This window comes from Myotis daubentonii, chromosome 15 (genome assembly GCF_963259705.1).
Source record: "Myotis daubentonii chromosome 15, mMyoDau2.1, whole genome shotgun sequence".
NCBI classification, from domain to species: domain Eukaryota; kingdom Metazoa; phylum Chordata; class Mammalia; order Chiroptera; family Vespertilionidae; genus Myotis; species Myotis daubentonii.
This window is the reverse complement of record NC_081854.1, coordinates 263579-287938: the sequence shown is the minus strand read 5'-3', so window position 1 is coordinate 287938 and position 24360 is coordinate 263579. Positions and strand designations below refer to the sequence as shown.

Sequence of the window (24360 nt, the reverse complement as noted above, 5' to 3'; positions counted from 1 at the left end):
CTGAGCCAAACCGGTTAGGGCTCATCATTGATGTTTCTATCTCCCTCTCCCTTCCTCTCTGAAATAAATAAAAACATTTTTTAAAAAGAGAATCAACCAATGAATGCACAAATAAGTGGAACAAATGGATGTTTCTCTCCCTACCCCACCCCCATCTTTCTCTCTCTAAAATCAAGTTTAAAAAGGACTTTAAAAAATCAGGTCACTGCCCTGACCAGTTTGGCTTAGTGGACAGAGCATCGGCCTGCGGACTCAAGGGTCCCGGGTTCGATTCCGGCCAAGGGCATGGACCTTGATTGCGGGCACATCCCCAGTGGGGGGTGTGCAGGAGGCAGCTGATCGATGTTTCTCTCTCATTGATGCTTCTGACTCTCTATCCCTCTCCTTTCCTCTCGGTAAACAAATCAATAAAATATATTTTAAAAAAAACAACAACACACACCTCAATGGTCCCCACTCCCTCTTGCCCGCCACAGGCAGCACCCATGGGGTCCCCTCGCCAGACCGTTATACCCCCCCCCAACCCCCCTCCCACCCCCGGTGACCGGGAGAAACCACACTCCCCGCCCCGGCCCCACCTCGGGGCGCTCGGCAGCCTGCGGGCTCGCAGGGGTCGCACTCGGGGCGCCTACAGCCTGCCCCGCCCCGCCCCGCCCCCGCAGACCCAGCCGTTACCCCTCGGCCCTCCCGGAACGCGGGCCCCCCACCTCGCCGCGCACTCGGACTCGACCGCCTCGAACCGAACCGCTCAGGAGAGCCAGGTCGGGGTGCCCCACGGCCGCCGCGAAGACCCACCTCAGCCCCGAGCCGTTCTTCGCTGCCGGACCGCGGCCGGTAGAACTCGGCTTGCGCACCGCGGACTACAACTCCCAGAATGCAACGCGCCTCCTCCGGAGCTAGCCAACCAGCGGCGGAGCTAGCCTCTTGCGCCTCACCAATCCCTGCACGCCTGCGTCACTATGGATACCATGGCAACCTGGTAAACAAGAGAATTACAAGGCATCGCCTTGGCAACCAGAGACGCAGTGCCCCGGGGAGAGAGCGAGGCAATGGGACAGAAAGGGACAGGGACGGAGAGAAAGAGGCGCAGACACGGGGCCAGGGCGACAGAAGCGTGAGGACCCAGAGACGGTGAGGCGGGGCCGGGAGACACGGCCGCTCAGGGGTCGGCAGAGAGACGGTGAGAGGGAGAAAGACGCAGAAGAGGAAACGCAGGCATGGACAGAGACCCAGAGGCAGGGTCACACCGAAGGGGGTCCACCCAGAACTGGGGAGATCAGACGACCTAGAAAGGAAGAGAGAGGCCTGGCCGGTGTGGCTCAGTGACTGCGCGTCCCTCTGTGAACCAGGAGATCACAGTTCGATTCCCGGCCAGGGCTCCATCCCCCAGTGTGCGGCGAGCAGGAGGCAGCTGATCAATGATTCTCTCTCATCATTGATGTTTCTGTCTCTCCCTCTCCCTTCCTCTCTGAAATCAATAAAAGAAATGAAGGTAGAGAGGAAGGCAGCAGAAGCAGGGAGATGACAGAGAGGTGGAGGCCCAGTCTGCATATCCCGGGAACTAATAAAGTTTGAAGAGCAGCCATAGCTGGGCACCTCAAGAGATGCTAAAGCCCTAGCCTGGTTAGCTCAGTGGGTAGAGTGGTGGCCTGCAGGCTGAAGGGTCTTGGATTCCATTCCAGTGAAGGGCTCTTACCTGGGTTGCTGGCTAGATCCCCAGCATGTGTGGGAGGCAACCAGTTATTGTGTCTCTCTAATAACGATGTTTCCCTCCCCCCTCACCCCAACCATTCCACTCTTTCTAAAAATCAATGGAAAAATATCCTCAGATTAAAATAAAAATAATAATAGTAATAAATAAAAAGTAAATATTCGCCCTAGCTGGTTTAGCTCAGTGGATAGAGCATTGACCTGTGGATCAGAGAGTTCCAGGCTCTAATCCAGTCAAGGGCATGTACCTTGGTTGCAGGCTCCTGCAGGAGGCAACCAATCAATGTGTTTCTCTCACATCGATGTTTCCCTCTGTCTTTCCATCTCTCTTCCACTCTCCCTAAAAATCAATGGGAAAAATATCCTCGGGTGAGGATTAACAACAAAGAATAAGTGAGCCCTAGCTGGTTTGGCTCAGTGTCAAATAGAGCGTCAGCCTGTGGACTGAAGGGTCCCAGGTTCAATTCCAGTCAGGGGCATGTACCTTGGTTGCAGGCAGGGCCCCAGCAGGGAGTGTGCAGGAGGCAGCTGATCGATGTTTCTCTCTCATGGATGTTTCTAATTCTCTATCCTTCTCCCTTCCTCTCTGTAAAAAATCAATAAAATATATATTTTTTTAAAAAAGAATAAGTGAAACTCCTTTGAATAGCATAAAAGATCTAGAGAGAGAGAGAGAGAGAGAGAGAGAGACGCTGAAATGGAAGAAATTTTAAGAGAGAAGCAACTGGGGTGAGTGATGCACTCAGAAGCCCAAAATAAATGCCACTGCTCCAGCAAGCCGGACTAACAGGATGAGGGCTAGAATGCCGCTTCCCATTTCAGAATATTCTAGATAGCAGGGTTTATGAGGCTGTCATTTTGTGTAAGCTGATTTTTTTTAAAAGGTTTATCTAAACAGTTTATATTATTTATTTTTGGGTATTCAGGTCTAAGTTTAAAAACAATTTTTTTTTTTTGCCCTGCCAGTGTAGCTCAGAGGTTGAGTGTCCAATGGACCTGGAGGCCATAGTTCAACTCCTGTTGGGCACATGCCCCAGTTACAGGCTAGATCCCCAGTAGCGGGCATGTAGGAGGCAGCCAATCAATGATTCTCTCTCCTCACTGATGTTTCTATCTCCCTCTCCCTTCCTCTCTGTAAAAAATAAATAAATTTTTAAATATATTTTATTGATTTTTTACAGAGAGGAAGGGAGAGGGAGAGTTAGAAAAATCGATGAGAGAGAAACATCCATCAGCTGCCTCCTGCACGCCTCCCACTGGGGATGTGTCCGCAACGAAGGTACATGCCCTTGACCGGAATCGAACCTGGGACCTTTCAGTCCGCAGGCTGACACTCTATTAGGCAGCTCCAAACCGTTTAGGGCTAAAAAAAAATTTTCTTAATTGGTTTTACAGAGAGGAAGGGAGAAACAATGATTTGTTGTTCCACTGATTTATGCATTAACTTGTTGATTCTTTTTTTTTTTTAATCCTCACCTGAGGATATTTATTTTAGAGAGAGAGGGAGAGGGAGAAAAACATCACTGTGGAAACAGAGAGCCTGTAGGCCTCCAAGAGGCTGGGCTGTCTGAGGTGCTACAGAGCTGCTTCCTGACCATGTAGCCCCAGGGCACATAAGGTCAACCATATTCCAGGGGCACATGTCTCAGTCTTCACGTGACCCACACGAACCATCTCCTGGGAAGTCTAACCCTACACTGGACTCCACGTGTCTGACTCGGTTCCCCTGGGAGCAGCAATTACCTCACTGATTCAACTGCTGGGCCGGGTCGCTGGGGAGTCGGGTCGGGGGGAGAAGCTGTGACATGGGACAGAAGTCCCTGTGGTCGTGAGCCCAGGAGTGTGGCGCCCAAACTCCTATGGGATGGATGGATGGATGTGTACCCCAGTGGACTGAGCTCTGGGCAGCATTTTCCTTCTCATCCCAACACAGGCCCTCTCTCTACAGCCCAGAGGCCCAATGGCCAACCCGCTGCGACCTCATCTTCTCGGGGGCCGGGAGCCCCACTCCACGTGAACCCCAGTCGCCATCATCCGTCTCCTAGCCCTCTTGACCTCTGGTCCTCTCTCCACTAGCTCCTTCAACTCCGCCCACTTCAGGAGGCCTCCAGCCAATACCGGACACTAGAGTTTGAGAAGCAAAGCCATCTAGGAACTACTGGTGATAGAGGTTCTGAGAGTCCACAGCAAGCATGTCAAACTCTCGGGCCGCATGCGGTTCATGACAAATATTTTTGCAGCCCAGCCAATTTAATGGTATGTAAGAAATATTTTAATAAAAATTTAATTTCCTGCCCTAACCGGTTTGGCTCAGTGGATAGAGCGTCGGCCTGCGGACTCAAGGGTCCCAGGTTCGATTCCGGTAAAGGGCATGTACCTGGGTTGTGGGCACATACTCAGTAGGGGTGTGCAGGAGGAAGCTGATCGATGTTTCTCTCTCATTGATGTTTCTGACTCCTTCTATCCCTCTCCCTTCCTCTCTGTAAAAAAATCAATAAAATATATTTTAAAAAATAAAATAAAAATTTAATTTCCGAACTTAATTTTTACAATATCCTGTTATGCATAATTATTAATAACGAACTACAACGTTCGCTAATGACTGATGACTATAATCGCCTTACATGTAGGCGCACCATTTCTCTCCACTAATAGTAGCAGCAAATATGTTAGCAGTGGATGGCCACATCATTAGTCTTGGACTGACTTGTTGGGTGTGCGCAACAGGAAACATTTCGCTTTCAGAGAACAAAAAAAAATAGGTTTATTTGTGTGACGCTTATGAATTTGTGCTGTTATTCAGTGTCTGGTAAGTTAATGTTCAAGAAAAAAATACTAATTTTTATTAAAATGTTCTATTATTTTAGGTTAACAATTACTCATTTATTTCAGCCCTTTGTATTCAGCATGTTTCTGTCAAAATAAACCTATGCTTCTATGAAAATTGAAGCTTTTTGTTTTTTTGCGGCCCACATAAAGTTAAACCTTGTTTATTTGGCCCATGTTAGCCTTTGAGTTTGACGTGCTTGGTCTACAAAGCTTTGGGGCGGTGGCTAGCATCTACCTCTTCCAGCCTCCTAGTCAGAGAAGAGTAGCATCAATATCATCATCATTAATGGCAACAACAAAAAATTATCAATAAGCCCTAGCTGGTTTGGCTCAGTGGATAGAGAATCAGTCTGCGGGTTTGATTCTGGTCAGGGCACATGCCTGTGTTGTGGGCTCAATCCCTAGTAGGAGACGTGCAGGAGGCAGCCGATCCATGATCCTCTCTCATCCTTGATGTTTCTATCTCTCTCTCCCTCTCCCTTCCTCTCTGAAATCAATAAAAATCTATTTAAAAATTATCAACAATAAAAACATCAATAACAAGAGCAGCCGTAATAAGAGGATGAGCAATAACATCAAGAATAGGTAAGAGCCAAGACCGGTTTGGCTCAGTGGATAAAGCATTGGCCTGAGGACTGAAAGGTCCCAGGTTCGATTCCAGTCAAGGGCACATGCCTGGGTTGCAGGCTCAATCCTCAGTGGGGGCCATGCAGGAAGCAGCCAATCAATAATTCTCTCTCATCATTAATGTTTCTATCTCTCTCTCACTCTCCCTTCCTCTCTGAAATCAATAAAAATATATTTTTTAAAAAAACATCAATAACAAGAGCAGCCATAATAAGAGGATGAGCAATGACAGGTAAGAGCAGGGCCAGCTAATTCATACAGAACCCAGTTATGTCCCGAGCATTCTACACACCTCACTTCTCTTCATCCAAATGAATTAGGTCTTGTCCACGTTTTGTAAGAGAGGAACTAAGGCACAGAGAGGTTGAATAATTCACCTAAGATCACACAGCTGTTGAGACATACACCCCTGAGTCAGGAAAGAGAAGCAGACAGAGACATTGTCATATTCACTGAGTCCCCCACAGGGTGCGCCAACCCTGCTCTGGAAATGTTCCCCACATCTGACACCGGTACAGTTTCCCTGAAAACTTTGCATTCCTGGAGACACTCATAGGCAACTCACCAGTATGAGTCCTCTGGGGCCGGGTGCCCCAGGGGATATTCCTGAAAAGTGTCTGACACTGGTAACAGCTACAGAGCTTCTGGCCAGTGTGAATTCTCGGGTGCTGGATGAGGTAGGCGCTGTCGATGAAAGTCTTCCCACGCTGCTTGCACAGGCAGGGTTTCTCCAGGATGCATTTTTTTTTTTTGGCCGCACAATCCCGTGAGAGTCACCGCTGAGGGTTTTCCCACAATCCATACACATAGGGTTTCTCTCCAGTGTGCATTTTCTGATGGACAATCAAGTGGAAGAAATCTGGGGAGGACTTTGCACACTTGTTACATTGGAACGATTTTTTTTTTTCTCCCGTGTGAGTTCTGTGGCGCAAAACAAGGGAAGGACCCAGCAGCATGGCTCAGTGGTGGAACCTCGACCCTAAACCAGGAGGTCAAGGTTTGATTCCTGGTTGGAGCACATGATTCCCAGTGGGGGGCCTGCAGGAGGCAGCCAATCAATGATTCTCTCTTATCAGTGATGTTTCTCTTTCTCTCTCTCTCTCTCTCTCTCTCTCTCTCTCTCTCTCTCTCTCTCTCTCTCTCCCCCTTTCCCTTTCTCTCTTTGAAATCAATAAAAATATATTTTAAAAAAACAAAAACAAGGGAAGAGTGGCAGCTTAAGGATTTACTTGTTATTGTTGACAGTATTACAGATGTCCCCTAATTTTACCCTCATAGGCCCCCCTCCTCCCAGCCCCGGACCCACCCCAGGCCTTCACACTATTGTCTGTGTCCATTGGTTATACACACATTGCATGATTTCACGTATATGAAATGTCCAGAATAGTCAAATCTGTAGAGACAGAAAGTAGGACAGAAGGAGGAATGAAGAGTATTTGCTCATTGGTATTTCGTTTCTTTGGGGAGGTAATGAAATGTACTAGAATTAAAGAATGGCAGCCCTAACCGGTTTGGCTCAGTGGATAGAGCATCGGCCTGCGGACTGAAGGGTCCCGGGTTTGATTCTGGTCAAGGGCATGTACCTGGCTTCCGGGCACATCCCCAGTAGGAAATGTGCAGGAGGCAGCTGATCGATGTTTCTCTCTCATCGATGTTTCTAACTATCTCTTTCCCTTCCTCTCTGTAAAAAATCAATAAAATATATTTTTTTAAAAAGTCAATAAAAAATATATATGTAAAAAAAAGAATGGCGGTGACTGCACAACCTTGGGAAAATACTAAAAACCACTCAGGCTCTGGCTGGTTTGGCTCAATGGGTAGAACCAACATCGGGCTGCTAACCTTAGGGTCCCGGGTTCAATTCTGGTCAAGGGCACATGCCCAGGTTGTGGGCTCAAGCCCCACTAGGGGGCGTGCAGGAGGTGGCCAATCCACGATTCTCTCTCATCACTGATGTTTCTATCTCTCTCCCATCCTCTCTGAAAACAATAAAAATATATATAAAAAACCCCCACTCAGTTGTGCACTTAGAAAATGTTAGCTTAAAAAGTGTTTATGCCAAAACCGGTTTGGCTCAGTGGATAGAGCGTCGGCCTGCGGACTGAAAGGTCCCAGGTTCGATTCCGGTCAAGGGCATGTACCTGGGTTGCGGGCACATCCCCAGTGGGGGATGTGCAGGAGGCGGCTGATCGATGTTTCTCTCTCATCGATGTTTCTGACTCTCTATCTCTCTCCCTTCCTCTCTGTAAAAAATCAATAAAATATATTTAAAAACAAAAACAAAACAAAACAAAAAAACGTGTTTATAAGTTGTGGCTGGCTAGGTCAGTTGGTTAGAGTGTCATCTCATATGCCAAGGTTGCAGGTTCAATCTCTGGTCAGGCCAGATACAAGTATCAACCAATAAATGCATAAATGAGTAGAACAACAAATTGATTTCTCTCTCTCTCTCTCTCTCTCTCTCTCTCTCTCTCTCTCTCTCTTTCCCCCCTTCCTTTCTCTCTAAAATCAGTATTTTTTAAATTTATCTTTTAAAAAGACCAAAAAATCTTGTTTTATCTTTTTTTTTCTACCAGAAATAGCCACTGATTCAGTTAAGTTCCTTTGGTCACGCTCAGCCTAGATGTGCCCCAGAATCTCACCTCTCTTCTTCTGGCACCCCTATAATTCGAATGTTGGTACGCTTGAAGCTGTCCCAGAGGCTCCTTACACTATCTTCGTGTTTTCTTCGGATTCTTTTTTCATTTTGCTTTTCCAGTTGTGTGTTTTTTGCTTCTTCGCATTTCAAATCTTTGCCTTGATTCTTGCGCTCCTCTGGTCTGCTGTTGGGAGTCTGTATAGTATTCGTTATTTCAGTCGGTGTATGCTTAATTTCTAGTTGGTTCTTTTTCATAACATCGAGGGTCTCATTAGATTTCTTGTAGATCTCATTAAGTTTATCGGCAGCTTCTAGACAGTTCTTGAGAGACCTTAAAAGTGTGGTTCTGAACTCTCTATCTTCCATTGACAATTTTGTCCTGTTTCTTTGTCTCCGCATCTTTTTTTATGCTTTCTTGGTGCACCCCCTAGTGATCTTTATGCGAAGTCTTGTTGTAGTTAAGCCTTGATTGTTGTAGTTAATACTGGGGGGATTTGACCTTCAGGCCAACAGGCTGTGAGAGTCAGCTGTGTCTGCAGTGGGAAAACTTCTGTCCTCTGGGGAGGTGCTAATCTAGCCTTTGCCTGAGGCTATCTGACAAATGGCTCTGTGCAGGGCTTGGGAGGGGCGGGTCGCAGGGGATCAAACAGGGCAGGCAGAGCGAGCAGTTATGGCTGCTCTCAGTTCTGTCCCTAGGGGCTCTGCCTCACAGAGTTCCAGCAACCGCTGCAAACCTCAGAGAGAAAGCTGCCTTCGAGTTCCGACCGAAGCCAGACAGTCCCGCTTCTCCCGTTTGAGTCTGGGTCCCCAGAGACTTGCCCAGATCTGGAGCTCAAAGTCTGAAACTCCCGATTGAAAACAACAACTGCGCCCTCCGCCGCCAGCCCGCTCGCGCACACTCCGCACCTGAGTATTTCACTTCAGCACTGCAGCTCCTCTGAATCTGGGTATGATATTCTCTTTCCTCCTAGTTGCAGAATTTCCACTCAGCCAGCCTTCCTGTGGTTCTGGATGATGTCCGTTCTGTCTTTTAGGTGTAATTTGAATTGGTTGTTCGAGGCAGCAATCTCTGGCGTTAACCTATGTCGCCATCTTGGTTCTCTCTCAAAATATGTTTTTCTTAATTTCAGAGTGAGGAAGGGCGAGGGAGCGAGATAGAAATATCAGTGATGAGAGAGAATCACCGATCGGCCGCCTCCTCACATCCCCTACTGGGGATCAAACCTGCAACCTGGGCATGTGCCATGACTGGGAATCAAATCATGAACTCTTGGTTCATGGGTCGATGCTCAACTGCACCGGGTGGGGCTGGATGCAATTTCTTTATTTCCAATTTTTCAGTGCAGGGTGCTTACAATCCATCAAGGAAGATATACGATTACAATGTGTTGTGTATCCGTCAGATGGCAGGCAGTTAATGCCCAAGAAGATGAGAAAATGTGTATTGGGTGTGCAGGAAGCAGCGGATTGGTGGTTCTCTCTCATCATTGATGTTTCTCTCTCTCTCTCCCTTCCTTTCTTTCTGAAATCATTAAAAATAGATTTAAAAATAAACAAAACAAAAAATTTAAAAACAATAAAAACAAAAACACCAACTAGCCCCACTGGCCTTGAGTCGGGAAGGGCTTGTGGGACGAGGCGCTGGGCCCCTCGCAGTCCATCAGCCTTTCGCAGCTCCAGCTGTGAGCCTGGTGTTTTAGTTCTAGTGCAGTGATGGCGAACCTATGACACAAGTGTCAGAGGTGACACGCGAACTCATTTTTTTGGGTTGATTTTTCTTTGTTAAATGGCATTTAAATATATAAAATAAATATCAAAAATATAAGTCTTTGTTTTACTATGGTTGCAAATATCAAAAAATTTCTTTATGTGACACGGCACCAGAGTTAAGTTAGGGTTTCTCAAAATGCTGACACGCCGAGCTCAAAAGGTTCGCCATCACTGTTCTAGTGTCTCCAGAGCACGGGCTCTGCAAGGGGAGAGCATTCCTAGTTTGTATGAAAAGGGAGATGTGAACGGGAGTGTTGGTGGGAGCAGGCCAGCGAGGGCAAGGTGGACAGAGGGAGAGGGAAAGGGCAGGGGGGAATGTTCTTCAAGGCTGTAAGTTTTCTATTGTTGCAGGAACAAATGACCACAAACTTTGCAGCTTATGACCACACAAATCTATCCCAGGCGTATATTTTTTTAAATTTTTTTTTATTGATTTCACAGAGGAAGGGAGAAAGAGAGAAACATCCATGATGAGAATCACTGGCTGCCTCCTGCACACTCCACCCTGGGGATTGAACCCATAACCTAGCATGTGCCCTGACCAGAATCGAACCTGGGACCCTCAGTCCACAGGCTGATGTGCTTTCCACTGAGCCAAACTGGCTAGGGCTACCGTAGCCTTAATGACCTCAGTGGCCTTCACTGTGACTCTGGCTCCATAGGAGCAAGTCAAAACCCCTGTCTCCGATGTGATGCCAGACAGCTGAGGTGGCTCTCACCTGGCCACCTGCTACGGGAAGGATGTTCCCAGTCATCCCTCACCTCTCTGGCCTCCTGCTCCTCCTTCTCTGAGGCCCGCCATCTCCTCCACAGTGACACCCCCTCATAATCCACGTTCCTAAGAAGGAACTTATTATGTCCTGGGCCCTTGTATTCTTCTTGAAATTATTACAGCAACAATGTGTGACTTGTAACAGAGAGAGAAAATCATACACCATTGCAGTTCCCTAAGAAAACCACATTTATTTCTCCACGAACAACATCCACACGTAAACACACCTTCACATGGCAAATCTTCTACTTTATGCCATTTTCTGTTGTTGCCTGCCCCACTGTAACATTTCAATATGGCCACAAAACCTTCATAATTATGGTTCAGGATCGAACACGTCAGAAGTGTCCTAAGTGGACAATAAAAGGTAAACATACCAGCTCAGTCATTCTGGTTCAACGACTAAAGTGGTGCCTCATTCCTACAGCAGCCTGCAGCCCGTTCCCTGTGCTCCGTCTTCCCTTCACCAGTTAACGGCCACAATAGCTTCAATCTAATTAGAAAAGGTCCGCCGCTTGCATCTATAGACGGCTACAGTGTACAAATGGTTAGGGAAGATAATGTCACTGTTCGTTCTCAAGCAACATCCTCCTCCAAGTGCCTCTTCTGAAACGAGTCCTCAGCACCCGGCAGGCGGGGATACATCCAAACAGCAACCTCCTTGAGTTCTGTGTCTGCTGTGGTGTGGACCATCGTGGGGGCCTCTCCCCGGGACATCACTGCTGATCCAGACGAGTCAGTACAGCTCCTGCTGAAAGCTGCTCTCACTGATCACACTGGATTCTGCTAAGGGTTTGCTTACGTAGAACAGGCAGACACTCCTGATTTCAAGGATTCGTCAGAATGATTAGTCACTGAACACATTCACAGGTTCTCTCCAGTCCACGCACTCTCACGCAGGGGCAGCTGGGTGTCTCCCAAAGGTGTTATTCCAGTGTCAGCGTATTCATGTTCCGTACAGGGTGGGGTGATCATCCCCGAGGCCTTTGCCACGTGTACCGCCCTCCTGGGTTCCCTCCAGGAGTTCGTAATCTATCAACTTAACAATATGGGCAAGGAATGCCTCACATTCCATTTACTGGATATGGAAGAGAAACACTTAAAAATAAGTTTCTATACTTAAAAGCCACATGTGTGATGGGACCCCATACATGCAAAATTCTGTACATGTAAGGAGATGGGGGAAAGGAAGGCCGCCAGAATACTAATGATGATTATCCCGAGGGGGGGGGGGGAGCATTGCAGGTGACTTACTTATCCCTTAAAAAAAAAAATAAACAAATTCTCGGGCCTGGCCAGGTAGTTCAGTTGGTTAGAGTGTCATCCCAATACACCAAGGTTGCGGGTTCAATTCCTGTTCGGGGCACATAACAAGAATCAAGCAATGAATGCCTAAGGGGAACAACAAATCAGTGTCTCGCTCTCAAAAAAAATCAATAAATTAAAAACACACACACACACACACACACACACAGATTTCATCACTCAAATTAAAAAAAATTATTTTGTACTGACTGGGAGAAGTCACCCTTGAAGACACCCCTTGCTCACACAGGTTTTCAAGGGCACTCAGGAAACGAGCGTGCCCACATCCATTATGCTTCCATGGGCTGCTCTCCAGGGTGTGTCCTCTGATGTCGGACCAGGGCTGAGCTCCTTCTGAACATTTTCCCACACTGGGGACACTGGCCGGGACCCTCCCTGCTGTGGAGTCTCTGATGTACTGCAAGGTGGGAGTTCTGTTTGAAGGACTTCCCACACTCTGGACACTGGTACGGGGCCTCCTTGGTGTGAATTCTCTGGTGCTTGGTCAGGCAGGAGCTGTCCCTGAAGGCTTTGCCGCACCGACTACACTCGTAGGGCTTCTCCCCAGTATGAGTCCTCTGGTGCCGGATGAGGCCAGCGATGTTCCTGAAAAGCTTCTGACACTGGTCGCAGCCATAGGGCTTCTCGCCAGTGTGAATTCTCTGGTGCCGGATGAGGTAAGCGCTCTCGATGAACGTCTTCCCACACTCTTTACACGCGTAGGGCTTCTCCCCAGAATGGATTTTCTGATGCACGACGAGGTGAGAGTTACGGTTGAAGGACTTCCCACACTCCACACACTCAAAGGGCTTCTCTCCGGTGTGAGTCCTCTCGTGCTGAGTGAGGTACGAGCCGTCCCGGAAAGCCTTCCCACACTTGCTGCATTCATAGGGCTTCTCCCCAGTGTGGATCCTGAGATGCACGGTGAGGTGGGAGATGTCTGTGAAAGGCTTCCCGCACTCGTTACATCGGTATGGTTTTTCCCCCGTGTGAGTTCTTTGATGCAAAATCAGGGATGAGTTTCGGTTGAAGGTCTTTCCACATTCCAGGCATTGGTAAGGTTTCTCCCCGGTGTGAATTCTCTGGTGTTGTGTCAGAGCTGACCCATCGCTGAAGGCTTTCCCACACTTACTGCATTTGTAGGGCTTCTCTCCTGTGTGGATTCTTTGATGCACAATCAAATTATAGTTCTTGGAGAAGGATTTTCCACACTCGTTGCACGTATAAGGTTTCTCTCCAGTGTGAGTACGGTGATGCAAAATTAGAGAAGAGTTCCGTTTGAAGCACTTGCCACATTCCGTACATTTATACAGCTTCTCCCCAGGGTGGCTTCTCCTGCTTTCATTAAGAGATGAAGTCAAGGTAAAGATGGCCCCAAAGTCCTGGCCTTCATATAGCTTCTTCCCTCGTTTTGTTATCTGTTGTTCACCAAGAGGGCTAAAATGGCTGAAAGACTCAACACTTTCAGGGTATTTATAGAGGTTCTCTCTCATTGGATTTCTTCCCAGTGGTTGAATCACTTCCATGGAATGGCAGAAGGCTTCCTCACAGGCAACACTGTCACCAGTTCTTGTAGCTACACAACTTCTTTGAGAACCACGTAAAACTGGGTCACAATCCACACGTATACCCTCTGAGTCATGTACACGGAAACCATGTGTGGCAGGAATCCTCCGAGATGTTGGAAGGTCAGAGCTGGCACCCAAAGGCCTCCCAAGTCCAGGATACTCACCAATTGCTTCCTGAGCCCCAGGCTTTTCCCTAGGTAAAGCTAATTGTCTCAGGTGTCCCTCCCAGTTCTTAGAGTCCCACCTGTCACCTGGGATGGTGACATGGGGGTCCTTCCTTGTAAATCCTTCCATTTCCACGTCACACGGTAGCGCTTCCTCAGGAATACTCTGAGCTGTCATTTTCAGTCTCGTGTTGCAGGCTGAAAAGTGAAGAAGGAAAAAGACGGAGTTCAATACATGGAGCGATGTCTTCAAGAATAATAAAAATGGTGACAGGCAGGGATAGGGGTGTGCTCTTTCACTTGTTTTCTTTCTCAAATTCCTATCTGTACCAGGGGGAGATAAATTGAGAATCAGGGGATGAGGAGAAGAACAGGGTCAGAGAGAGCTACAGAGAGGTTTTTTAATTTGCTTTTTAAAGGGAAAACACAAGGAAAGTTTTATTTTACTTTTGTTTTTTAAAATATATTTTTATTGATTTCAGAGAGGAAAGGAGGAGATAGAAACATCCATGATGAGAGAGAATCATCGACCAGTTGCCTCCTGCATGCCCCGCACTGGGGTTCGAGCCTGCAACTCGGGCATGTGCCCTTGACCAAAATCGAACCCAGAACTCTTCAGTTCGCAGGTCGACGCTCTATCCACTGAGCCAAGCCAGCTAGGGCTTCTGCAACTTCTTTTTAATCCTCACTGGAGGATATGTTTTTATGGATTTTAGAGAGAGAGAGAGGAATATTGATGTGACAGAGAGCCATCAATCAGTGGCCTCTCATATGTGTCCTGACTGGGAATCAAACCATGGCCCTTAAGTGCATGGATGATGTTCCAATCTCTAAACCACACTGCCCAAGATCAAAGTGCAACTACAAGAACACAAAATACAGCACAACCAGTGGTTCAGTGGTCAGAGCACTGGCCCATGCATCGATTCTGGGTCAAGCGCATGTACCTGGACTGCAGGCTTGATCCCTGCTCCCAGGTCAGGTTATATGCAGGGGAGGCGACCAATCGATGTATCTTTCTCACATCCATCTCTCTCTCTCTCTCTTCCCCTTCTCCCCTCCCTTCCACTCTCTCTAGAAATCAATGGAAAAAATATCCTTGCCCTAACCAGTTTGGCTCAACGGATAGAGCGTCAGCCTGTGGACTCAAGGGTCCCAGGTTCGATTCCGGTCAAGGGCATGTACCTTGGTTGCGGGCACATACTCAGTAGGGAGTGTGCAGGAGGCAGCTGATTGATGTTTCTAACTCTCTATCCCTCTCCCTTCCTCTCTGTAAAAAAATCAATAAAATATATATATTTTTTTAAAAGAAAAAAGAAAAAATATCCTTGGTAAGGATTAACAACAACAAAAAATAACACAAAATATGCACACTTCATACTAGTAAAAGTAAAACAAGGGATCTGACTGGGTGGCTCAGTTGGTTAGAGTGTAGTCCCCATATGCCAAGGGTGTGGGTCTGATCCACGGTCAGGGCACATACAAGAATCAAACAATGAATGCATAAACAACTAGAGCAACAAATCAATGTTTCTTTCTCTCTTCCTCTCTCTAAAATCAGTAAATAAATTGAAAAATAAAAAAGTAAAACAAGGTATGAAAACATAAAGCTTGGGCAGGTCATAAAGAGTTGGCGGGCATTGGAAGTGGACAACCAGTTGGTGATCTGTTAGCAGCAGCTGAAACATAAAATGGGCACATTTCTCACCCAGTGAATCCTCCTACAGCCATCTCAGGCTCAGAAAGCATGAGTCCCGAGCATAAGTCCACATTACTCGATACCAAGGAGACACATTTTAAATTTTTAAAAATGTTTTTATTTTTAAAAAATAAATTTTTTTTAAATGATTTTAGAGATTGGAAGGGAGAGGGAGAGAAGGAGAAAGAGAGAGAAAAACTTCAATGTGAAAGAGAAACATCGATTGCCTGCCTCCTGCATGCCCACCACTGGGGATCAACCACAACCTGGGCATGTGCTCTGACCAGGAATCGAACCAGGGACCTTTTGGTGCATGGATGTTCAACCAACTGAGCCACAACGACAGGGGGAGGTGACAGTCATAAAGACCAGCAGGGAGAAGACTCAGCACTGGTAAAGAAATGAAAAGTATTGTGATTGCCCTAATCGGTGTGGCTCAGTGGATAGAGTGTCAGCCTGAGGACTGAAGGGTCCTGGGTTCGATTTCGGTCAAGGGCATGTACCTTGGTTGTGGGCACATCTCCAGTGGGGAGTGTGCAGGAGGCAGCTGATTGATGTCTCTCTCTCATCGATGTTTCTAACTCTCTATCCCTGTCTCTTCCTCTCTGTAAAAAATCAATAAAATATTTTTTTTTTAAAAAAGAGCTGACAAAGTTCCACATATAACAGAATAAAAATACATTAAAGTTTTTTGGTTTGTTTTTTTTAAAAAAGAAAAGTATCGTGATGGACCCCTCCATAGCAAACTAGAACCTGCAGGTAATGGCAGGTTACTTTCAAAGTGCGGAGGGAAAAACTATCAAATATGTAATTGTGCAAAAGTGAAGCTCTGGCTGGGTGGCTCAGTTGGTTAGAGCGTTGTCCCAATATGCCAAGGCTATGGACTCATCCGATGAATACATCAATAATGAAACAGCAAATCGTTGTTTCTCTCTCTTTCCCTTCCTCTCTCACTCTCTAAAATCAATACAGAGAATTTAAAAAAATAATAGAGAAGTTGTTCTTCAGGAAAACATACCACCACCACCACCACCCTGCAAAAGAAAAAGAAAAAAAAAAAGGAAAGAAAAGGAAATGATAAACGTGTATTTAAATAAATCCAGCACAGACCAGATAAAATGTTGCCGTAGGACTGGCCAGTATGGCTCAGTTGGTTGAGTGTCCTCCAGTGCACTGAAAGGTCACCAGTTCCATTCCCGGTCGGGATACATGCCCTGGTTTCAGGCTCGATCCCCAGCAGGGGACGTGCAGGAGGCAGCCACAACCTTGGCGTATGCCCTGACCAGCAACCCTTCGGTTCATGGGATGACGTCCAACTGAGCCATACCAGCCCGGGCAGCGAGTACCCCCATTTCCCCCATCCTCTGGCCCTGTCCTCCGACAGCCACCATCCACTGCTCTGAGCCCAGTCTGTCCTTCTCTTCCCATGGCCCTCCAAGGCTCTTCACACACTGAACGCTGCCTCAGCACTTGCTGAGACCTCAGGTCTGGAGAACTTTCTGTGGTAACTTGTCCTGATGCCGTTCCAGGTCATGACACGGGGTTACTCGCCTGTGGATAAGACCCCGTTCACCTGGATGCCTGGGGTGCCTTCTAGTGTAAGCACTCAGAGCCTGGCCCCACCAAGGTGCTGCCTTCCTTCCTTTCCTGTTTCACACACTCCGTCTGGATCCACTTCCCCGATCCTCAGTGTTCCAGCAGCACCCACCCATAGCTCGCCTCACTCAACTGCACTGAAGACGATGATTCCTGACCGTTTTGTTTCTCTTCATCCAAACCTACAGTCTCCAACACGGGACTGCTTCCTACGTCTTCTAGGGTAGCTGCGCCCAAGTCCTTAAATATAGAAACAAATATTTTAATACTTTCCTTTCATTGACTCTTTACCTGCACATATGACTTGAGAATTTTTTTAATTATGTGGATATGTAATGTTATCTATAAAATTCCTTTCAGGATGGTAAAAGGCACACGACAAACTTGATCATAAAAAGTGAGCATTACACAAAAGTCAACTCAAAGTGGATGGCAGGCCTAAATTTAAGATCTAAAACTAAAACTCCTAAAAGAAGAACAGTTGTCAATCTTCAGAAATTTGTTTACATCAGAAGCACAAGTGACAAAAAAAAAAGTAGGTAATTAAAACCTTTTGTGCTTCAAATAACATCACTAAGAAAGTGAAAAGACACCCACAGATTAGGATAAAATACTTGCAGGTCATATACCTGGTAAAGCACTGGTATCCAGAGTAAATAAATAACTCTTCCAACTCAATAATAAAAAGATCAATAACCTGCCTACCCAGTGTGGCTCAGCTGGTGGAACATCAGGAAATTACTGGTTTGATTCCCCGTCAGGGCACATGCCCAGGTGGGTTGCGAGCTCAATCCCCATTAGGGGATACACAGGAGGCGGCCGATCAGTGTATCTTTCTCTCTCTCCCTCTGAAATCCATAAAAAACACATATTTTTTAAAAGATTCTTAAAAAAACAAACAAAAAGATCAAGAACCCATTTAATAAATGGGCAAAGGATCTGAATAAACAGTTCTCCAAAGAAGATATACAAACTGCCAATAAACATAATTGTGTATTGGAAAAGATGCTCAACACCATTAACCCTCATGAAAATGCAAACTGAAACCACAGTGAGCTACTACTTCACTCCCACTCCATCTCTATAATCAGTTCCACTCCTAGCTTGTCCAAGAGAAATGAACACATGTCCACACAACACACACAAAAACCTTGTCCATGCATGTTCACAGAACATTATACATTAATATCCGGAAAAGCGGAAGCCACTCAAATGTCCATCAGCTGATGAACGGATACACACCGTATGGTATAGCCACACAGTATTACTCACCCATAGAAATGAACCAAGTACCAATACGCACTACAAAGGCGGATGGACCTTGAGAATATTACGCTAAGCAACAGGAGCCAACACCAAAGACTGCATGCTGTGCTTCCATTTTTATGGAATGTCCAGAACTCACAAATACAGAGACAGAGAGTCGATGAAGGACTGCCATGGGCTGAAAGGGATCGAGGAGAGGGGGAGTGGCTGCTAAGGGGCACAAGCTTTCATTTTGGGGATGATAAAAATATTCTAAAATTGTTATTGGCAATGGTGAAAACCACTGAATTTTATACCTTAAGATGGTGAAAGGTAATGGTTTGTGAATTATCTCTCAATAAATCTGCATTGTTTTTAAAAAGTAGCAAAAAAAAAAAGCAGGTGTTGAGTCTGTCAGGGTCATAACCACTGGCCTAGACCCCACACGGCCCGATTCTGGTGCGTTAAGACTCCATGCAGTAACAGTTTTATAGGATGAGCCAAGATCGTGTAGAATTCCTTCCCCAGGCACTCACCTCTGAAGGGCCTTATCCCCCGTCTCTATGACGCTGCAGAGAAATCCGCTGAGGCCAGTGCCTGCATGTTTGGCGTCAGTGGCTGCCAGACCTCAGCTGTACAAGCCCATCGCATGGCTCCTGCCATCTCTGTGGACCAAACACGATAATGTCTGCTTGTTCAAATGACGTATTCTTTAACAAAAATAAACTGTTGCCACCAACTTGAGCCCTGTCCTCACACAGTCACCCACCTGACTACCATTGTGATAAAGTCTGACTCCGTGTTTGATGACTGACTGCTGCCAGCTTTCCAGCACCATCCCCTCCCCGTCACCTCCTTCCACCCGACATCTAAGGAGGCTTACAGAAAAGCCTGATGCTATCTGTCCCCTTGGAGTTGGCAGGAAGTTCTAACCACGCAAGCCCCAAGCAAGGTGAGGCCACCCTCATCCCAGCTCCACTCTCCACTCACAAGAAAAGCCCAACCAGTCAGTCTCCTGTTCCTGCTCGCCGAGGCTACTTTGGGTTATCCTGAGAGCACTGCCCTGCTCTCCCAAGACGGCCTCATTATGTGAGTGATCAACCCTTTATCCTCTTAGCGTGTGTACACGTGTAAAATATACAGTGTGTGTAAAATATACAGTGTATGTGTGCAAAATAGTGTGTACGTGTGTAAAATATAGTGCATATGTGTGTAAAATACATAGTGTGTGTGTGTGTGTGTGTGTGTTTGAGACAGGGAGAAAAAAAGGTAAAGCTTATGTAGCAAAGTATTAACTTGAAAATCTGGATGGTTTTACAAGTGTTCATTGAACTGTTCCTGCAACTTTTCATATATATATACATATATATGTTTCAGAGAGGAAGGGAGAGGGAAAGAGAGATAGAAACATCAATGATGAGAGAGAATCACTGATCAGCTGCCTCTTGCACGCTCCCTACAGGGGATCAAGCCCACAACACAGGCATGTGCCCTTGATCGGAATCGAACCCGGGACTCTTCAGTCCACCGGCCAACACTCTATCCACTGAGCCAAACCAGCCATATGAACCAGGTCAGGGCATATGGCTGTGGTGCGGGCTCTGTTCCCAGTAGGGGGCATGCAGGAGGCAGCCCATCAGTGATTCTCAACATTGATGTTTCTCTCTCCCTCTCTCTTCCTCTCTGAAATCAATAAAAAATATATTTAATTAATAAATAAATACATAAGTAAATAAATAAAAAGTTGGTCCCAGGCAAGACAAAGATACAGGCGCTCATCACCAACAAACCGGTGTTACAAGAAATGTTAAAGGGACTTCTTTAAAAAAAAGAAGAAAAAAATATAATGAAATGTCAGTCACCACATATCTATCAATAATTACTTTAAGTCCTGACCAGGTGGCTCAGTTGGCAGGAACACCATCCCATACTCCAAAAGGTTCTGGGTTCAATTCCTGACCAGGGCACATCCCTAGGTTTCGAGTTCCATCCCTGTGGTCGTAAGAGCAGGCAACCCATCTCTCTCTCTCTCCCCCTTCCTCCCTCCCTCCTTTACTACCTCCCTTCATCCCCCCTTCCCCTCTCTCTAAAATCAGTAAAACCTATCTTCAGATGAGGATTAAAAATAATAATGATAATAAAAATTAAGTGCATAATACTTTATTATTAACATAATAATAGTATTGTAATCACTATGTATGGATGCCAGGTGGGCCCCAGATTTTTCAGGGGGATCACTTCATGAATTATATAAATGGCTAACCACTACGCTGTACACCTTGAACTAACACATTGAATGTCAACTGTCATTGGAAAATTAAATTTTAAAAAGCGGGCTGGGAAGGGAGAGAAAACAAGCCACAGAACGGAGGAAAGTCACTTGGGGGAAAATACACCACACAAAGGTTTGGTTCTGAAAACATTTTCATAAGCCCCAGTGCCTAACAACCAAATTTATTTATTTATTTATATTTTTATTCCCCCCCCCCAATTTTTTTAAATTGGCCAAATACGCCCTGACCGGTTTGGCCCAGTGGATAGAGTGTCGGCCTGCGGACTGAAGGGTCCTGGGTTCGATTCCGGTCAAGGGCATGGTCCTTGGTTGCGGGCGCATCCCCAGTGGGGGGCGTGCAGGAGGCAGCTGATCAATGTTTCTCTCTCATCGATGTTTCTAACTCTCTATCCCTCTCCCTTCCTCTCTGTAAAAAAATCAATAAAAATATATTAAAAAATAAAATAAATTGGCCAAGTCTAAGTGATCTTTCTCGGGTGATGATAATTCTGAGGTTTGGGTTGCATTTGTCCAAACTCATCCAGTGGCACAACGAAGATCTGTGCCTCAATTGTGCCTCGAAATTAAAAAAACAACAACAAGAGTTCTGAACTCGAATCAACCAACGAATACATAAATAAGTGGAACAACAAGTCAATGTTTCTCCTCCCTTCTCTCTCTCTAAAATAGTAGTAATAAGTTTCTTAAAAAAATTTTTTTTAAATATTATTGAGGAGAGATCAACCAAAGGACTTGTATGCATACCTATCAGCCTAACCAATGGACACAGACACCAGGGGGTGAGAGCATGAGTGGGGGAGGGGGGAGGGGGGCAATGGGGCGATAAGGACACATATGTAATACCTTAATCAATAAGGAAAAGAAATAAAAATTATATTTTTCCCCTAAAAAAATAGTATTGAACTCTAATTGATGTGAAGCACAGGGAGGTATTTAAGGAGGAAGCTCCATGGTGCCTGCCACTCAATTTAAATGTCTCCCCCCAAAATATTTAACGGATGACAGGGAGAAATACAGCGTGCCTCACCCCCCCCCCTAAAAAAAATGTGTACACACTTTAACAGCTGATTCTATTACAATTTTTTTAATTTAATTTAATTTTATTTTTTTCACAAAAAATATAGGTTTAATTTTGACCCATTTATATTGGACGGCTAGTCTGTTGGCTGTTTTCTTTCTTTTCTTTTTTTTATCACTTTTTTAAAAAATTGTTTTATTGCCCTAGCCGGCTTGGCTCAGTGGACAGAGCCCCAGCCTGGGGACCGATGGGTCCCAGGTTCGATTCCGGCCGAGGGCACAGGCCTGGGTTGCGGCTCGATCCCCAGTAGGGGGCGTGCAGGAGGCAGCCGATCAAAGATTCTCTCTCATCATTGATGTTTCTCTCTCTCTCTCTCCTCCTCCCTTCCTCTCTGAAATCAGTAAAGAAATATATTTTTTTAAAAAAATTGTTTTATTGCTTAAAGTATTACAAAGAGTAGTACATATGTCTCCTCCCCCCCCCCCCTTAACAATCCCCCGCCTATTCCATTACAATTTTAAAATGAAACGCACCCTAGCTGGTGTGGCTCAGTGGGTAGAGCATCGCCCTGCGGACTGAAGGGTCCCGGGTTCGATTCCAGTCAAGGGCACAGGCCCGGGTTGCAGGCTCGATGGTGTGTGTGTGCAGGAGGCAGCCGGTCCATGACTCTCTCTCATCCCTGATGTGTGTATTGCCTTTCCCCTCTCCCTTCCTCTCCGGAATCAATAAAAATATATATTTTTAAAAATAAAATGAAACGCACCTTACTAAACGCTGCCTCTATGGTTACTCGAAGTGTGTCTACACTTTGGGGGACCTCCTGTCTATGAGACCAAGCACAGGAGGCATTCACGGGTCGGCATAAGGGGGCGCCAGGGCCCCCCTTTTCCATCTGCAGGAAAACTCACCATGGACTCCTGCGGGGAGAGGAGCCAAGGAAACGAACCCCGAAAACCAAGGCAGAGAAAACGCAAAAAAACGGCCATAAAACAGATGGGAAAACACGGCCTTCAGGGGAACCGCACGGAGACCTCACGAGGCGGGTGTTCAGGGGGCGGGGGGGGGTCACCCCGCAGCCCTGCAGGCGGGAGTGGGGTCGCCCTGCAGGCGGGAGAGGGGTTACCCCGCAGCCCTGCAGGCGGGAGAGGGGGTCGCCCCGCAGCCCTGCAGGCGGGAGAGGGGTCGTCCTGCAGGCGGGAGAGGGGTCGTCCTGCAGGCGGGAGAGGGGTCACCCCGCGGCCCTGCAGGCGGGAGGCGGGTCACCCCGCGGCCCGGACACCAGGCGGGCGGGCGCCGAGCGGTCCCTGAGGCGGGCCCGACAGACACCCCGCGGCCCGGCGGAGCTCCCCGAAGCCCGGGAAGGCCGGGGGTCCTCACGCCCAAAGGAACGTCCTCACCCCCCGCCCCGGGGGCGTCCTCACGGGTCGCCGAGCTGCGCCGAAATCGCCCCGCGAGCCGACCGCGCCCACCGACTCCGATTCCCGCCCGCAACGCGCCGCTCGCGCCCCAGCGGGACCCGGCAGGTCCTCCCCGCGGAGGGAAACCGAGACCCCGAGAGACAAGGGGGCGCGGCGGACTCACCGCAAGCGGGAAGGCGGCGGCGGCGGCGGGGGCAGCGGCGGGGACGGCGGCCGCCATGTTGGGGCGAGTGCGCGTGCGCGTGCGTGCGTGCGCGCGCGCCGGGACCCGGATGTGCGCGTCCCCGGAGGCGCCGCCGCGCGCAGCGTGCTGTGAGGGCGGCCGCTGCCGTGTGATGTTTAGTTCTTCTCAGGTGACTGTTCCAGAGATTTCGGGTGTCGCCCGCGGGGGAGGGGCTCTGATTGGCTCACAGGGAGGGGCTCTGATTGGCTGACACCGGCGCAGAAGGCCTCCCGCGCGCCCCATTTCCCCGCGGGTCGCCTCCGCCTGGTCCGCAGCGCCATCTAGCGGCCGCCAGGCGCAATGACAGCGGGTCCTTGAAGTCAGGGTCCTTAGGGCGCTTGGGGAGGATCCCGGGGACACCAGGCTTTTTTTTTTTTAATGTATTTTATTGATTTTTCACAGGGAGGAAGGGAGAGAAAGAGTTAGAAACATCGATGAGAGAGAAACATCGATCAGCTGACTCCTGCACACCCCCTATTGGGGATGTGCCTGCAACCAAGGTACATGCCCTTGACCAGAATCGAACCCGGGACCTTCCAGTCCACAGGCCGACGCTCTATCCACCAGGCCAAATGGGCTAGGGCTCTTTCTTTCTTTCTTTCTTTCTTTTATTTTTTGTTTTTGGTCTTCACCGAAGATTATGTATGTATTTTTTAAATATATTTTATTGATTTCTTACGGAGAGGAAGGGAGAGGGACAGTGTGCAGGCTGACGCTCTATCCACCGAGCCAAACCGGCCAGGGCTCTTTCTTTCTTTCTTTAATTTTATTTGGTCTTCACCCAAGGTTATATTTTTTCCATTGATTTTTAGGAGCGGGAGACAGAGAGAGAGAAACAATGGATGTGAGAGGAACACATTCATTGGTTGTCTCCTCGAACGCCCCACAGGGGCTGGGGAATGAATGTGTCCTTGACGGGAATCGAACCTGACACCTTTCAATCCGAGGGCCTACGTTCCAACCACTGAGCCAAACTGGATAGGGCTCTGGGCCATAAGGCTTTTATATGACCCCACAGGTGAAAGGAAATGTCCTCGGAGCGACTTAAACTCAAGCAACAGGTCGATAAGAGCCTGAGACCCATCACCATTTGTTTTTTATTTATTTATTTTTATTGATTTCAGAGAGAAAGGGAGAGGGAGAGATAGAAACATCACTGATGAGAATCATTGATCGGTTGCCTCCTGTACGCCCCGGCTAGGGGTCCAGCCCACAACCTCAACCAGAGAGTCAAACCGTGACCACCTGGTTCATAGGTGGATGCTTAACCACTGACCTACACCTGGCCGGGCTATTTTTATTGTATTTTTTAAAAAAAATTTATTGATTGATTTCAGAGAGGAAAGGAGAGGGAGAGCGAAATAGAAACATCAATGATGAGAAAGAATCATTGACAGCCAATCATTGATGAGAAAGAATCATTGACAGCCATTGGCTGTCTCCTGCATGCCCTTTCCCCCCACTGGGGATTGAGCCCGCAACCCT

General features: G+C 47.3%; 2 protein-coding genes across 5 annotated transcripts in view; one reads left to right on the top strand and one right to left on the bottom strand.

Moving 5' to 3' along the window:
• The window catches only part of ZNF544 (zinc finger protein 544), a 276321-nt gene that overhangs the window by 192616 nt on the left and 59345 nt on the right, over positions 1-24360 (top strand). The gene's annotated exons all lie outside the window — the stretch shown is intronic.
• On the bottom strand, positions 10518-23015 carry ZNF329 (zinc finger protein 329). 3 transcript variants are annotated; one of them, XM_059665589.1, is made up of 3 exons: positions 22816-23015; positions 18460-18588; positions 10518-13707 (listed from the first exon to the last, which is right to left on the bottom strand). In XM_059665589.1, exon 3 carries the CDS (start codon positions 13559-13561, stop codon positions 11942-11944), a length of 1620 nt encoding a protein of 539 aa, XP_059521572.1. In that variant the 5' UTR covers positions 13562-13707; positions 18460-18588; positions 22816-23015; the 3' UTR covers positions 10518-11941. The 3 variants fall into 3 exon arrangements, with proteins under 3 accessions (XP_059521572.1, XP_059521571.1, XP_059521573.1); XM_059665588.1 differs by having other exon boundaries at positions 10518-13581; XM_059665590.1 differs by lacking the exon at positions 22816-23015 and adding an exon at positions 21768-22191 and having other exon boundaries at positions 10518-13581.

Bases quoted from the DNA above. Each gene is read 5' to 3' on its own strand.
- ZNF329 (XM_059665589.1), bottom strand. From the start codon at position 13,561: ATGACAGCTCAGAGTATTCCTGAGGAAGCGCTACCGTGTGACGTGGAA.